This window comes from Ictidomys tridecemlineatus, chromosome 7, assembly GCF_052094955.1.
Source record: "Ictidomys tridecemlineatus isolate mIctTri1 chromosome 7, mIctTri1.hap1, whole genome shotgun sequence".
In the NCBI taxonomy this organism is placed as follows: Eukaryota; Metazoa; Chordata; class Mammalia; order Rodentia; family Sciuridae; genus Ictidomys; species Ictidomys tridecemlineatus.
The window spans coordinates 167,648,215-167,662,288 of NC_135483.1; the positions used below are offsets into that span (position 1 = coordinate 167,648,215).

A 14,074-nucleotide genomic window follows, 5' to 3' on the forward strand; every position below is an offset into this window, starting at 1 on the left:
AATAGCAAAAAGCCCACTACTTAAGATTGAAATGGCTGTAATTCCATAAAATTATTCTCCCCCGAACAAAACTACTCCAGCTGGAGTTCCACAAATAATAAACAAAACAATGTTTTCAAATTTGGTAAGAAAATTAAGATGTGCCCAATTTATTAATAATCAAAGAAGTGAAAATTCTCAGGTTTCCTCCTCTTTAGATTAATAAAGCCATCTGTGTTTCCTACACAGCACAGATTAAGAGTGATCAGCATAATGAGGGGAACAAGTCTACAGAAAGCACACACCTTTGCTTTTCCTTTAGGGACATAGTAGATACCAGATGCTCTCAACAGAAAATAACGTTTTTTCCAGGACTTCTTGCCATCATCTTTCAACCAAAGCACTCCTTCAATTTCCGGTACAGTTACAGAACTTCCACAAAAACATTCCTAAAATAAGAAGATGATTTGGAAAGACTTATGATCCTTGACTTATCAAGGAAAAAAGATGTGTCTACTCCAGTGAGATGCATGACACTGTAATTAAGCCAAGATGGTTCTGTATTAAAATCATGCTGCTGATTTTATCTGAATTAGAATTAGAAAATTCTCTAAATACAGTATGAATTATTTTTGAACAACTAAAGAAATCCCTAAATATTTAATAAGTAAAAAAATACCAGTCATAAATAAAATACTGAATTTTTTTACAAACTTTTATCCAACGTTTTGAGGAGAAACTAGCTTGAAATATCAACTGAGTTGTATAAACAGTAGTTAAATGAACTCTAAAGAGCATAATTACACTAAGTTTAATAAAAATGTCAAACTGACATAAATATTAAACTTCTTCTCCAATTAACATTACAACAGATTAGCTGTCAAGCTAAAGAGTAATAAAGTTAAAAAGAAAGTAACATGCCAAGTGAATAATTAATAAAAATTTTAAAACTGTATCAATTTATATGGTCTAAGAGGGCATTTATTTATAATAAAATATTTAATACTAGGTTGAAAATAATAAACTCAAAATTCTGAATTCCATTGTCCATGCTTAAATAAAAAATCTAATATTAAAAACAACTATGTATTTGTAAAAAAAAATCCTAATTAAACAATAACATAGGATATTAATTTCTCCTCAAAGTATATAGAGAAACTGGAAATCATAAAATTTTTTTTCTTAAGTGTAGCTAGTATCACTAGGAAAAATTGAGTGCTGATCTTCATTTTCCTAATGCCTTGTTGGTAAGAGTTTATTCAGGTTTTCAACTTACTAACTTCTTTGATTTTAGTTCTTTAAAATTAGAAAAAGCCAAAGGGCCAAAAATTGGGGTAGATTTAAATTTATTACTCTGTAAGATAAGATTTTCCAAAAATGATCATTATAATTTAAGAATTTGTTTGAGTTACTTATGGCTAAGGCTTGACATATTCTGTGAATTGCTAGTTATATTCAAATTTCTCTCTAAAAAAAAGGAGGTAAAAATAGCACAACCACATCTTTCATTGATAGGCTTTGTCCTCGGAACTCGACAAACCCTAAAAATTTGTTACTCCTTTTAGTCCACTAGAATATTACTCGTTTTAAAAAGTTCTCTTTAATGACCTAACGTTCACACAGATGAATTCTCTCCCTCATGCTATCAAAGAATACAGGTTTCTTAACTATGAATACGGAGGACCAATATACTAGGTTCCAAAAGATGCTTAATATTTTAATTTAATAATGTGTAGGAAAAACGGGGGTAGGGAGTCATACCTCCAACAACACTTCTTTGTTTCTATCTGCCATTTCAGCTGTTTCCTTTTTCCCTAGGAGATAATTCTGGAAAAACAATAAAATGAAAATTAAAGGATAAACTCATTCTACTATTCCCTTGGTAGAGATGAGTATATGATTTGTTCAAGAGAAACAGCAACTAACTCTAGATCTATTTTTGCCAGTGCATAGTTAGAGGAATGCTTCAAAAACTCCCCATATGTATATGGGTATCATCACTAAAATGCTTAGCCCCAGCTTCCTGCCTGAACACTTGCTGTGAATCATTCCCCAAACTGCCTTCTCCAAGTCCTGAGGTAATATTACATGCAACAGCTGACAAATATGTTCTGGGATAACTAATGAAAGCTACATTTAAAGTACCTGAAAGGTTTACAAATTATTAAGTACAAGTAAAGCAAATTTCCTTAAAATATGCTGTTTAACAGATCCAGATGCAGAAAATTTGATTGTTGTGGATTTTTAAGAAGAAATCCCAAATCCTGTGAGACCATATTTCATTTGCTTGGTTCAACAAAAATCTGAACTGTAATCATTAGCATAATTATTTTTAATCACACATCTGCTGACACCCTCAAATATGTATGTAACCTTCACTAAAATATCAAGAAGCTATGTCATGATTAAGCCTGAAGGGTAACTATTCAATTCCTTTAACACTGCTACTGTTTTTCTCATTTCTACTTTGTTTTTGGTGGAGATATTTTTCCTAGTCTATTGATTTTCACAAACCGTCTAGGTATTGGGAAATATTATTTATTTTGGAATGAGGAAAGATGCCAAGTAAATCAAGATAACATATACTGGAGTGTGCAGCCCTTTAAAATCAGAGACCACTCACTGGGCTTTAAAAAAAATTTTTAAAATAAGTCCAAATAAGTATCAACTGGATAATGGCTTAAGATAGATTATTTTTTTCCTTTGACAAGATAGATGTAAAATTCACTGAAGAAATTGCTGGGTTCAAAACAGCTCTGGAATACAGGGAAGCCTGGTAACTCCCTAGAGCTACTTCTGTTTCACCAAGGGTGTGTCCCATCTGGCTCTGTGGGACTGGGAACTTCACAGTGGGCCCTGAAGTGAGCTCAGCTAACTTTACACCTCAAGAGTACTAATGAATGCTCTCATAGGGTTTTGCAGCTGCTTTGCTCTAATCAAGTGGCTGCCAGTCTTTTAAACTCTATTAACTTAGCAGTATCAGAATTAAATAGGGCATATATTTAAAAGACCCTGACCTTTGTAATTATTCATTCAGTCTTACCTGTGGGTTTTTGAAAAGTGCATATTTTTCTATACGCTCCATAAATATAAGCTTGTTTTGGCTATCTCTTGTCCAATTAAGAAGATTTTCAACCAAGTTTTCATGGTCTTCAAATATTCTCTCTAACCCAAAATAAAGAATCAATATTTTGTTAGTATTCACCAGAATTACAAGACATGAAACCTTGTGAAGAATTCACATTGAGAACTACAGAATATCGGGCTGGGGTTGTGGCTAAGTGGCAGAGCACTTGCCTAGCATGTGTGAGGTACCAGGTTCAATCCTCAGCGCCACATATAAATAAATAAAAAATAAAGGTACATCAACAACTAAAAAATATTTTTAAAAAATTATAGAATCTTAATAAACACTACATCCTTGTCCCTTACAGATAAAATATCTGTCTTCCCTCATTTTTTGTAAAAGGAAACATGGCCTAGTGATGTGAAGTGACTTAACAAAGTGACAATTGACAGGTAAGAATTAGGACTAGAATCTAGGTATTCTGATCTGTACATCATTCTTTAGTCTTTAGCTTTTATCCATCCCATCCTTAAAAAATAAACACATTATTTGCATTCTATAAATTTTAATATCAAGTGCTGCCAACAGTATTTAATTCTTTACATTCAAAGAATTTCCAATACGATTTCTTCTTTGGTTCATGAATAGTACTTAATTTTAAACATAAATACATTTTCTAACTTCCAAATTAAGTATCAAAGAATGTTTATATATATTGAACATATGTTAAAGAACATGTTCTAGATATTGATTCTTTGAAATCTGTTCATGTTTTGTTTGCCCTGAAAGTTAAATGGTGGTAAGGTTTAATTACAAATGAAAATAAATATAAGTCTTAGTAAATGCATTGATGTATGCAGTTTTTATTTGAAGGAAAATGTATTTTGTCATCTTAAAAAAAAACTTTGTTTTTAACCATTTTAAAACTGAAGTAAACTGCAAATTGCTTAGTATTCAAAGACCTCTCAAAATAGCTGAGAAAAAAAGTAATGTAAAAAAGGCCAAATTATAAAAGGTAAACTGCCTGGTTATTTTATAGAAAAAAATATAAAGATGTCTTAAAATGCTTCTATCACCATGAAAACCATTGTGATTGCACAGAAATTAAAAAGCAATTAAAGCAATGATATTACTAACCCATTTGTAACTCAGAAATGGTCTCTACCAGAGACCAGTCTAAACTATAACCACAGTGGGATTTGTCCATCAGGTTATCCAGCACTTGTCTCACTGTCTGCCGCTCATCTACCATCATTGTTTTCGAACTGTCATCAGACATGTGGACTCTAATCACCAGCTGTAACAGGTAGAAATAAAATTAAATGAAGACCAAATAATGGCATTTTAGAAAAGGATTTATTGTAATATCAACTAGTATTCTGCTTAATATCTTTGTAAATTAAAATGGAAATAATGGATTTATCAAAAGATAAACTAAAAACTAAATATCAATATTAAAAGTCTTTTAAGGGGTAGGATTGTGGCTCACTGGTAGGGTTTTTGCCTAGGATGTATGAGGCACTATGTTCAGTTCTCAGCACTGCATATAAATAAACAAAATAAAGTCCATTGACAACTAAAAAATATTTTTAAAAAAGTCTTTTAAGATACAATATTGAAGAGTATTAAGAGACCTTTCCATTTTATTCTTTTAGACTTCAGAATGAAAGTTATTCCTATATAATACATCTTACCCACAAAAAAAATTTTACATGTGAAAAATGTATTACTAGAAGAAATACCCCCCTACCACTCCATACATTAGAGGAAAATGATGTAAATAAGGCAGTTCTTCATAAATCCATACAACTGATAAAATCAGAAATCAGGCAAAAGCCTGCATATCACCTTTTTCACTTGTGCCTCCTTAATTTTCTCTAGGGCGATTCTGATCTTCTCCGCTTTCAATTTTGCTGCCTGTTCCTCCTGTGAACATAAAGCATTTCAGATAAACTAATGAATTATCTGAGAAATCTATTTTATTTTTAAGGCTGTTCCTAGCATTGGATTTCATTAAGAATATACTATCATATGTGTAATATAAATTGAAATACATTCTGCTGTTATATATAACAAATTAGAAAAAAAAAAGAATATACCATCATATGCTTATGTAGAGCACATTTAAAAAATAGCCCTCTTCATAAAATGAAAGCAAACGTGGTAAAGGAAAGAGCATTTTTACAGATGCAGACCTGAAAATGTCTTACAATACAATTAGATTCCATATTATAAGAGGGAGGGGAGAACTCTAATGTAGTAAATTAGTAAATCTGATCCCATCAATATAAAGCAGTTAAATTTCAAGTTTTGGATTTGGGGAAATAACAGCCGTCTATGGGCCTGCCACTTAGTTATACTTACACAATCCCGTAACTCCTTCCAAAGTATGGGCAACCTTTTGCATACTATTTTGTTCTGTTACAGTGAAAATGTATCATCACCTTTAAAATATCTACAGCATACTTCAAATATGTTCATTTTATTGTACTTCAATTTTACTTCAATAAAGCTATGAAAAAAGTATCTACAGCAAAAACCAATTATGTATTTATTTTCAAAAAATATAAAAACCCTTAATAAATAATAAATACAGGTACATTCTCAATTACTAATAAAAACACAGGTGGCTGTTGTATCCTGTTTTACTCTGCTTTGGAAAATCATACAATATAATCACATCAGTAAATTCAAATTTATTTCTATTTATTCATTTATCAGATTTTTAAAAAATGCTAAGTGTAACTTTCCAAACAGCTTAATTTCTAATAACTTCTACTTATAAACTAGTTTATAAGCAGTAGTAAAATTTATAAAGAACTAGAAGTAAACAATTTTTCTATTTTATTTGTGTGAAACAGCACACAGTACTCTAACACCAGTACTTACTTGTAATTTCCAGCAATAGGCCATAATATACTGTAGCATTAATCACCAATTGAAAAAAAAAAACATAAGTAAACTTTTGTTTATAAAGGATTATTTTTAAGCTTTTTACTAATCTGGAAAATATCTAAAAAAAACCCCATAAAGTAACATCCTACATATTCTTTTATTTAATGTCTTTTAAAGGAGAAATAATTTATATCAATCCAACATTAATTCTCTCTGGATTGTTATTAAACACCAGAATCCATATGCTATTTTTCATTAAAAAGCTAAAGCATCCAGGGCAAAAAGCAAAGACTCAATTAATTTAAAAGATTTATTTTCTGTCCACCTAAATTTTGATGGCTTTCTAACTGCTTCTCTTTCCATTTCATACTCTACGCGGTCTCCCCTCATTTTGAGCTTAGTATTTACTATGTGGAACAGAGAAACAGTGGATAGGGTAGACAGTGAGCTTGTTAGCCAGAAATCTGATCCCTTTCAGTGAAAGGAGCCAGTAAACAAACATAATAACCAAGGTCTGGAAATACTATCTATAAACCCAATTATTTTCACAGTAGAGAGGAATAAGATAAAACTCAGTTCTTGTACTATTATAGATATATTCCTTTGACTAAATCATCTTATTTCCCCATGCTTTATGCAAATAAATAATTATAAAATGTGGTGACTACATTTTCTTTTTAAAAGCAAGCTTGAAAGAAAGCTTTAACTATTATCATTGTTTCTAGAATTCAGTTTTAGAGAAATAAAAGTCATTACCAGGCAAATTACCAAACCCTATGTGTTTTTGAGGAGTACAACACAGCTCTATAAAGTAATTTAAAATACTTTGAACTGTCAAGTAACTGATTTCATAAAAACCACTAGAAAGCATTTGCCATTCCCTCATCCTTGTGCATGAATGGTGCTTCAAAGAAAAAAAAATTTGCCAAGCCAAATTTGAAAGTTCCACTTCACATTGCCAAAAAGTAAATTTAAAGTTTGATGAGGAAAAACTGATGTGGACAATGTGTTTGGTATTTGAAATACAAATATAAACTTCCAAATGGCCAAATTCTTTATAATATTATAATCAATCTGCACACATTTAAAAAAAGTTTAGAAGATATCTTCAAAGCTGAAAACATTAAAAAAAAAAAAAAAAAGACAAGCCACAGACTGGAAGAGAAATAGTTGCAGCAAAAGACATCTAAAACTAAAAAACCAAAACAAGCAACAAAAACAAAACAAAAACCCCATATACCTCAACAAAAATACGAAACAGGAGTTCTTTGGACACCTCAAAAAAGAAGACATACAGATGGCAAATAAATTTAAGGAAAAATGGTCAATATTCTTTGCTAATAGGGAATTGCAAATTAAAATAAGATACCACTATACATTTATCAGAATGGACAAAATTCAAAACACTGACAATACAAAATGCTGATGAGGATGTGAAACAACAGGAATTCCGACTTACCACTTGTGGGAATGCAAAATGGTAGAGCCGCTTTGGAAGACAGTTTGGCAGTTTCTCACAGAACTTAACATACTCTTTAACCAAGTGACCCAGTAATCATGTTTCTAAGTATTTACCCAAATGTGTTGAAAATTTATCCCAAATCCTGCACACAGGTGTTTATAGAAGCTTTAATTATCATAATGCCCAAATCTTGCAAGCAACAAAGATGTCCTCCAGAAAGTGAATGAACTATGGTGCATCCTGGCAACAGAATATTATTTGGCACTAAAAAGAAAATGGGACTAGGGTTGTGGCTTAATGGTAGAACACTGCCCAGCATGTGTGAGGCACTGGGTTCAATTCTCAGCATCACATATAAATAAATGAATAAAATAAAGGTCCATCAACATCTAAACATACAAATTTTAAAAAGAAAAAGAACAAGAAATGAGCTATCAAACCATTAAGAGGCATGAAGGTATCTTAAAATACATGTTAGTAAGTGAAGGAAGTCAATCTGAAAGTTACATATTGTATAATTCTAACTACATGACATTTTGGACAAGTCAAAACTTTGCAGATGGTAAATATTAGTGGTTGCTGGGGGTCACAGGAAAGGAGGGGTGAAGAGGCAGAGTACAGTGGATTTCCAGGGTAGTAAAATTACTGTGTATATTATAATGGTGGATACATGGTCAGAACCTAAATCTGTTCTAAAAAATAAAATCTATTCAAAAATAATATAAAATTTAAAAGTTATATTGATATATTTATAAATAGTATTTACATGCTCCTATTTTTTTATGCTACTGTCAAATGCAATAGAACACAATCAGAGCTATCTTTTGAAGCACTGACATGAAAAGTCATTCAATAATAGGATTAGCTTAAACTCAGAGATCTGTTTCTGCTCCACACACTGGAAGTATTATATAAACAAGAGACCAATTAACACATTAAGCCAATTAGACTTCTTAGACATTAGGAAATCATTTTTATGTAAAGCAGGTAGGTGGGGAAAATCTACATTCTGCTACTTTCCTATTGCTCAAATATTTTTCTTCAACAGCTACATAAATTGGTCTGTATAAAAAATGTATCAAGGGGATGGGGTTGTGGCTCAGGGCTAGAGCATTTGCCTAGCACAGGAGGCTCTGGGTCCAATTTTCAGCATCATATAAAAACAAAATAAAGGGGCTGGGGATGTGGCTCAAGCGGTGGTGTGCTCGCCTGGCCTGCGTGGGGTGCTGGGTTCGATCCTCAGCACCACATAAAATAAAATAAAGATGTTGTGTCCACCAAAAACTAAAAAATAAATAATAAAAAATAAAAAATTCATCTTTTTTAAAAAAATAAAGATTATTGTGTCCACCTACAACTAAAAACCAAATATTTAAAAAAAGTAAAACATAGTTAAAAAATTGTATCAAATTAAAATTTGAGCTAGTTGTTTAATTTTAATATAGGCATATTTTAGTTTATCTTCTCCAGCTTATTACAAGGATAATCCCTGTCAGAAGCTTTCTGAGTTAACAGAATTGATCATGATGCCTCTGAATATGTGTCTGAATATCACTTCTAGAGCAAAACAGGAAAGAAAAATACTTTCATCAAGTTGCAAGTTTCACAGTATCTGATGCTCCTGTGGGTTAAGAAACTTCCTTGGTTAAGTTCTATTTATATCTGCTATAGTTAAGCTACAACTATACATAATATATATGTGTGTATATATATATTTTAGTTGTCAATGGACTTTTTTGTTTATTAATATGCAATGCTCAAAATTGAACCCAGTGCCTCACACATTTGAGGCAAGCTCTATACCAATGAGCCCTCTAACCATATATTTTAACCATAACAACTTGGGAAAAAATAAATTGTCCTAAGATGTTGGTGTTGTGCAATATGGGAAAAGAAATAAATCTTTGCTGGTATGTTCAGATGACATACAGATGATCTGCAACAGTTTGTTTATAAATGCAATGCAAATCTATTCTCAGTGATTAACACAAAGCACAAAGTTTTCTTTTTCATCTCTTGTTGTACTGACAAACTCAGGTCTAAAATTTTCTGTCTCTTTTCTTCTGACTATTCCTTTATACTATCTCACTACTATCCTAAATAGAAGTAAAGGGCACTTCACACATATGAATCATTTTCTCTTCAACTGCATCTTTTAAAAGAAAAGAGACAACCAATTTTCTGCTGAAAAAAAAATGCCTGCATGGCTATCAATAACCACTGAATGCCAAGCTGTCTGAAATTTATATAAAGGACAAAAACAGAGTGAGAATCTTATGATTAAATAAAAACAATATTATGATTATAAAGTGTTAGAACAGTGTGTGTGGTGTAAAAATTAGCATACCTGTACTTAAGAGATATACAGCTTCTAAGAGAGGGCTAGTGAATTCCTTCAATTGAGAAATTAAGGCCTTTTCAGTTCAGAACAAACCCAACTGAAATTAAGAAGCTAAACAGTAGTTAGCAGTTTCTTGGGAATCTAGTTTATTTTATAGATTACAATAATTTAAAAGTTTTAAAAATTCAAATGATTCAGAGAACGTATAGTATAAATAACTTTATGTCTATTAATTGCTTTATTCTATAACAGTTTTGAACCAAAATAATAATAGTAATAACAACTAGTTTATTTCCTCTGAAGAAATCACGAACTTCATAGCCTCACAAATAGAGCTAACATTAAGTGAATACCTAGAACTTGCCACTATGAGGTATATCAGACACAGAATCTCATTCACCTCAACAAAATTATAAGGTTGGTATTGTTATTATATACATTATACCAATTATCTGAAAGACTGTTATCTTTTCAAGACCATATAGGTAGTTATTAGAGCAGTTTTTGAAACATTGACTTCTCAGAGGGAGTCAGCAAAGAGGGAACCAGACTCCTAGGGACAGTCAGACTGCCACACAGTTGGTAAGAGGTATGTACTTTGGGCTGGGGAGTGAGCATGTGTAAGGCCCTGGGTTTGATCCTCAGCACCAAATATAAAGACAAGGTTATACTTATTTCAGAACAGCCAGATGTTCTAGCAGAGAGGGCACTGCCATCAGCACTAGGGTTAAGTCTCCTTTGAGAGGCTCTTGTGGCTGAGTTGCCTAGGAATTTTTATCACCTCTATCATGACATCATCCCAAAGCCACCCAAAGTATTTAGATTCTATACATCAAACTGCATCCTGCTCAAATTTCTTGTTCCACAAAAGCAGGGTGGGTGGTATAAATAAGGTAGGTAGAGTCAGATGTTGGCCAGATACACTAATGCCACAACTGGGTCAAAGGTGAAGATAAGATGAGGGCAAGAATGGCTCTGCTACTGCAGTTGGAATTGCTTTCTCTTGGGCAGAAGGAGAAAAGTTACTAGCCCCATTTACCCAAAACTTGCCAAGAACAATCCTTCCATGGAAAAAACAATTTGCTTAAATTGCTGTCATATTTCCAGGGCTGCAAACACAGAAGGTAATCAGTAAGTATCTGTTAAGTGGACAATGAAGTTACACTTTTCAATAGTGACTTTCATATATAATGTATATGAATACCGACCCCCTAATGCAGAGAGAATCTATTGAAAAGGGTAACTTCATTGCATGTACAATATACACGCCACATCTCAGCACGGTTTGAATGATCTGACTCTTACTTACCTCTCTAGACCCAAATCAAGACACTTGTACCCTAACTTAACTGTTTCATCTCATCTCTAGCAATATGGTCTCAAGCATGCCAAGCTCTTCTTCCCTCAGCCTGTCTACATGGAACACTCCCTTCTCCTGTTAGGCTGCATCTTTTCATCCTTCAGGCTTTACCTTATATGCAACCCACATAGAAAGACCTTTTCTGATCTCACTATCTAAATGAAATGGACCCCTGATCCTCTTCTCAAAGGAGTACCTTTCCCTTGATTTCTTCATGCACTTAACATTTCTTTTCTGTGCTTCTTTGTCAATGTTCATGATCTATCTTTGTATGTAGACTGTGAGGTCCTACGGATGGGGAACATATCCACTTTACACAATATTGTATCACTGTACCCAGCAAAATATTGACTCTGTAAGTATTACTTATTTTAATAAATAGAAATGGTAAAGGTAAAGGGTTAAACTTTTACTAAGCACAGTATACAAAATTAACTGGAGGGGGAACAGGCAAAAATAGAGACTACTCTAGTATCTCTGAGAAGAGATAAGAGCTTATTATTAGGGTGGGGTCAGCAATGGAAATGAAATGGGTGGACAAACTAAAAAATACTGCTTCATTACAGACTTGAGATATTAGAAGAGAAAAGGTGCCAATGATAACCAGAGAGTTTAACTTGCGTTAAGGGAGAAGGGAAGCATCCTAAGTAGAAACAGTAAGGTCAAAAGAAAATGAAAATAAATTGTTGGGCTCTGGGAAGAATGATAAAAGGCTAACACCTAAGGGATTTAAGTGCTAGCAAGATACTGGTGATCTCTGAGGAAACCCTTGAAACCACCTGGAAATGTGTTCTCACAAGTACAGAAGGCAGAAAAGAGCTGAGAAAAAGAAAAAAAGGAAAAAAAAAAAAAACAACTTTGCTTAGATTATAAAGTACATGGCTAGAACCTGCTTAAGTGACCTTGCACTTGGCCTAAGCTTTACACCTTTACCTCCACTCACAGACCTACATTAAAAAAAGAAATCTAGGCAAGAGAAAGGATCCCACTGTTTTCTTTGTCAAAGGGTCTTCTCTTTGAGCTGGTTCTTGAGGAGATTTTAATTTTAGTCTATCAAATTCTTTCCCAAGTTTACAAGGTTAGGAACCAATGAATTTAAAAAACCCTTAGACACAGTAACAACTTAGAGGCATTACCCATAATTGCTGTGTGCATTCTGCAGTGAGAATCTATTGAAAAGGGTAACTTCATTGCATGTACAATATACATGTCACACCTCAGCACAGTTTGAATGATCTAATCTGACATTCTTGAATTTAATATTACAACACTTAAAGAACATAATGAAATACAGACATGACTTGAAAATAGATAGAAAGCTAGTCAGCTTCCTGATTCTATTATTTCCTGATTAATGATGTTGACTGCTAAAAGATTTTAAATTGTTGAAAACCACTAACCCAACGAAAATTCAGCTGGACTGATTCAAACCTCTCTGAGGTTGCAAACTAAGAGATTAAAATTGCAGCCTTCTCCTCCAACTTGATTAAGTTCATAAACATCAAGATTCTATTTACATAAGTAAATGTTTTAATTAAACTAGGAGGTGATAATATAAATAAAAATTATACAGCTTGCTAAAGAATTCATAGTTTAGATAGCCATTAGTAACAAAGGTTAAAATTAAAGCAACGATTTAAAAATGCAATAGAACATTAAACTAGAAGACTACTAGGCATTTACAAAAGTTTAAAAACTACTGAAAATTACCAAAAATATATTCTACTCTTGATATCTTCCAACAGTTATTAAGTAGACAGTTACATTTGGTGAGGAAAAAAAGTAGCTCTATTAAAGACAAAGGTGCTGAAATAAGAAAACAATAATCTGAGGGCACAATCAAAAACAAATTATATTCTACCTACAAGGCAGTAAATAGTTACATGCATGTGGAAAGCAGTAGGATCACCTTGGTCAGCAAATGAGAAGGTTTTCCTGCAATGTTTCTCAGAAGAAGGGATGTTTCCCTGTCCAGATAGGAGTGCTTGTGCAGGAAGAGAGAGAAAAACAAAAAAGGCAATAACAGAAGTCAGTGGAGGCATTGTGTGTTTAAAATATAAAGTAGACAAAGCAAGAATGATTCTCTATAATTAATCTCATATCATTTTTTATAAACTAAGTGAAATATGTCCATAAAGAAAATATAAAGAGGGGTGGGGAAGAAAAAACAAAAGCAAAAGCAAAGGAGGGGAGATAAAGACTTCATCTAGGCCCATGAGTGAGTCACAGGTGATTCTTGCCGATTCCTGGCTCTTCAGGAAAATGGATAAGACAAAAATCTCAGAGCTGGTTCATGAGTGTTATGCAGAGAACAAATACATACATGCCAGAAACCTATGACTAAACATGTGTTCCTGTTGCTAATGTCTATGCAAGATCTACAAAGTTTTGAAGGTTATCTTCTGATGAGAACATAATAAGACTACATTATTTTAAATACTTCAAGTATTTCTGATCAATTCAATGACAGCCATAACACAAGGAAAAGTATCTTTCAATATTGCCTGATGTGACATACTTGTTTTCAGTAAAATTTTATCAACCCACTCATTATAGGACCATGCTGAAAAAAATCAGATATTCACAAAGGAAAGGACTTGTATAGCAAATGAATTATATAAACAAACTGTTAAGATTTCCCCCTGAATTGGTTTACATTAATTCAAGTAATTAATATTTTCATAAAAATGTTTATGAATAATATAATCCCTAACTACCATTCCCCCCTTAATAACTTTCATTTTTTCCTCTTTAATAACTTTTAACAACATGCTGTAAGATAATTTTATGCAACTGTACTGGCTTATCCTTAAATTCCAACTGTTTTGATATATATAATTAGACTTGCCTTTCCCTAAATAACTTTGAGTTAGTGTTTATTTTTTAATACTATGCAATTACAAATCACTGTTTAAATTAACATACAACACAGCTGAGAAGAGTTATAGAGAAAATGTTCTATAATGTTAT

General features: G+C 32.5%; 1 protein-coding gene across 8 annotated transcripts in view; it reads right to left on the bottom strand.

Annotated features, from left to right (window-relative positions):
* The window catches only part of Raph1 (Ras association (RalGDS/AF-6) and pleckstrin homology domains 1), a 100,506-nt gene that overhangs the window by 29,937 nt on the left and 56,495 nt on the right, over window positions 1-14,074 (bottom strand). For 3 of the 8 annotated variants that reach the window (XM_021733102.3, XM_021733100.3, XM_078017879.1), the window contains 7 exons: window positions 13,014-13,088; window positions 5,936-5,965; window positions 4,895-4,972; window positions 4,184-4,343; window positions 3,023-3,144; window positions 1,741-1,806; window positions 285-428 (listed from right to left, as the gene is read on the bottom strand). In XM_021733102.3, the coding sequence (XP_021588777.2) occupies window positions 285-428; window positions 1,741-1,806; window positions 3,023-3,144; window positions 4,184-4,343; window positions 4,895-4,972; window positions 5,936-5,965; window positions 13,014-13,088 (675 nt within the window). The remainder of the gene's footprint in view (window positions 1-284; window positions 429-1,740; window positions 1,807-3,022; window positions 3,145-4,183; window positions 4,344-4,894; window positions 4,973-5,935; window positions 5,966-13,013; window positions 13,089-14,074) is intronic. The other 5 variants (XM_040294736.2, XM_021733101.3, XM_078017880.1 and 2 more) reach the window with 2 other exon arrangements.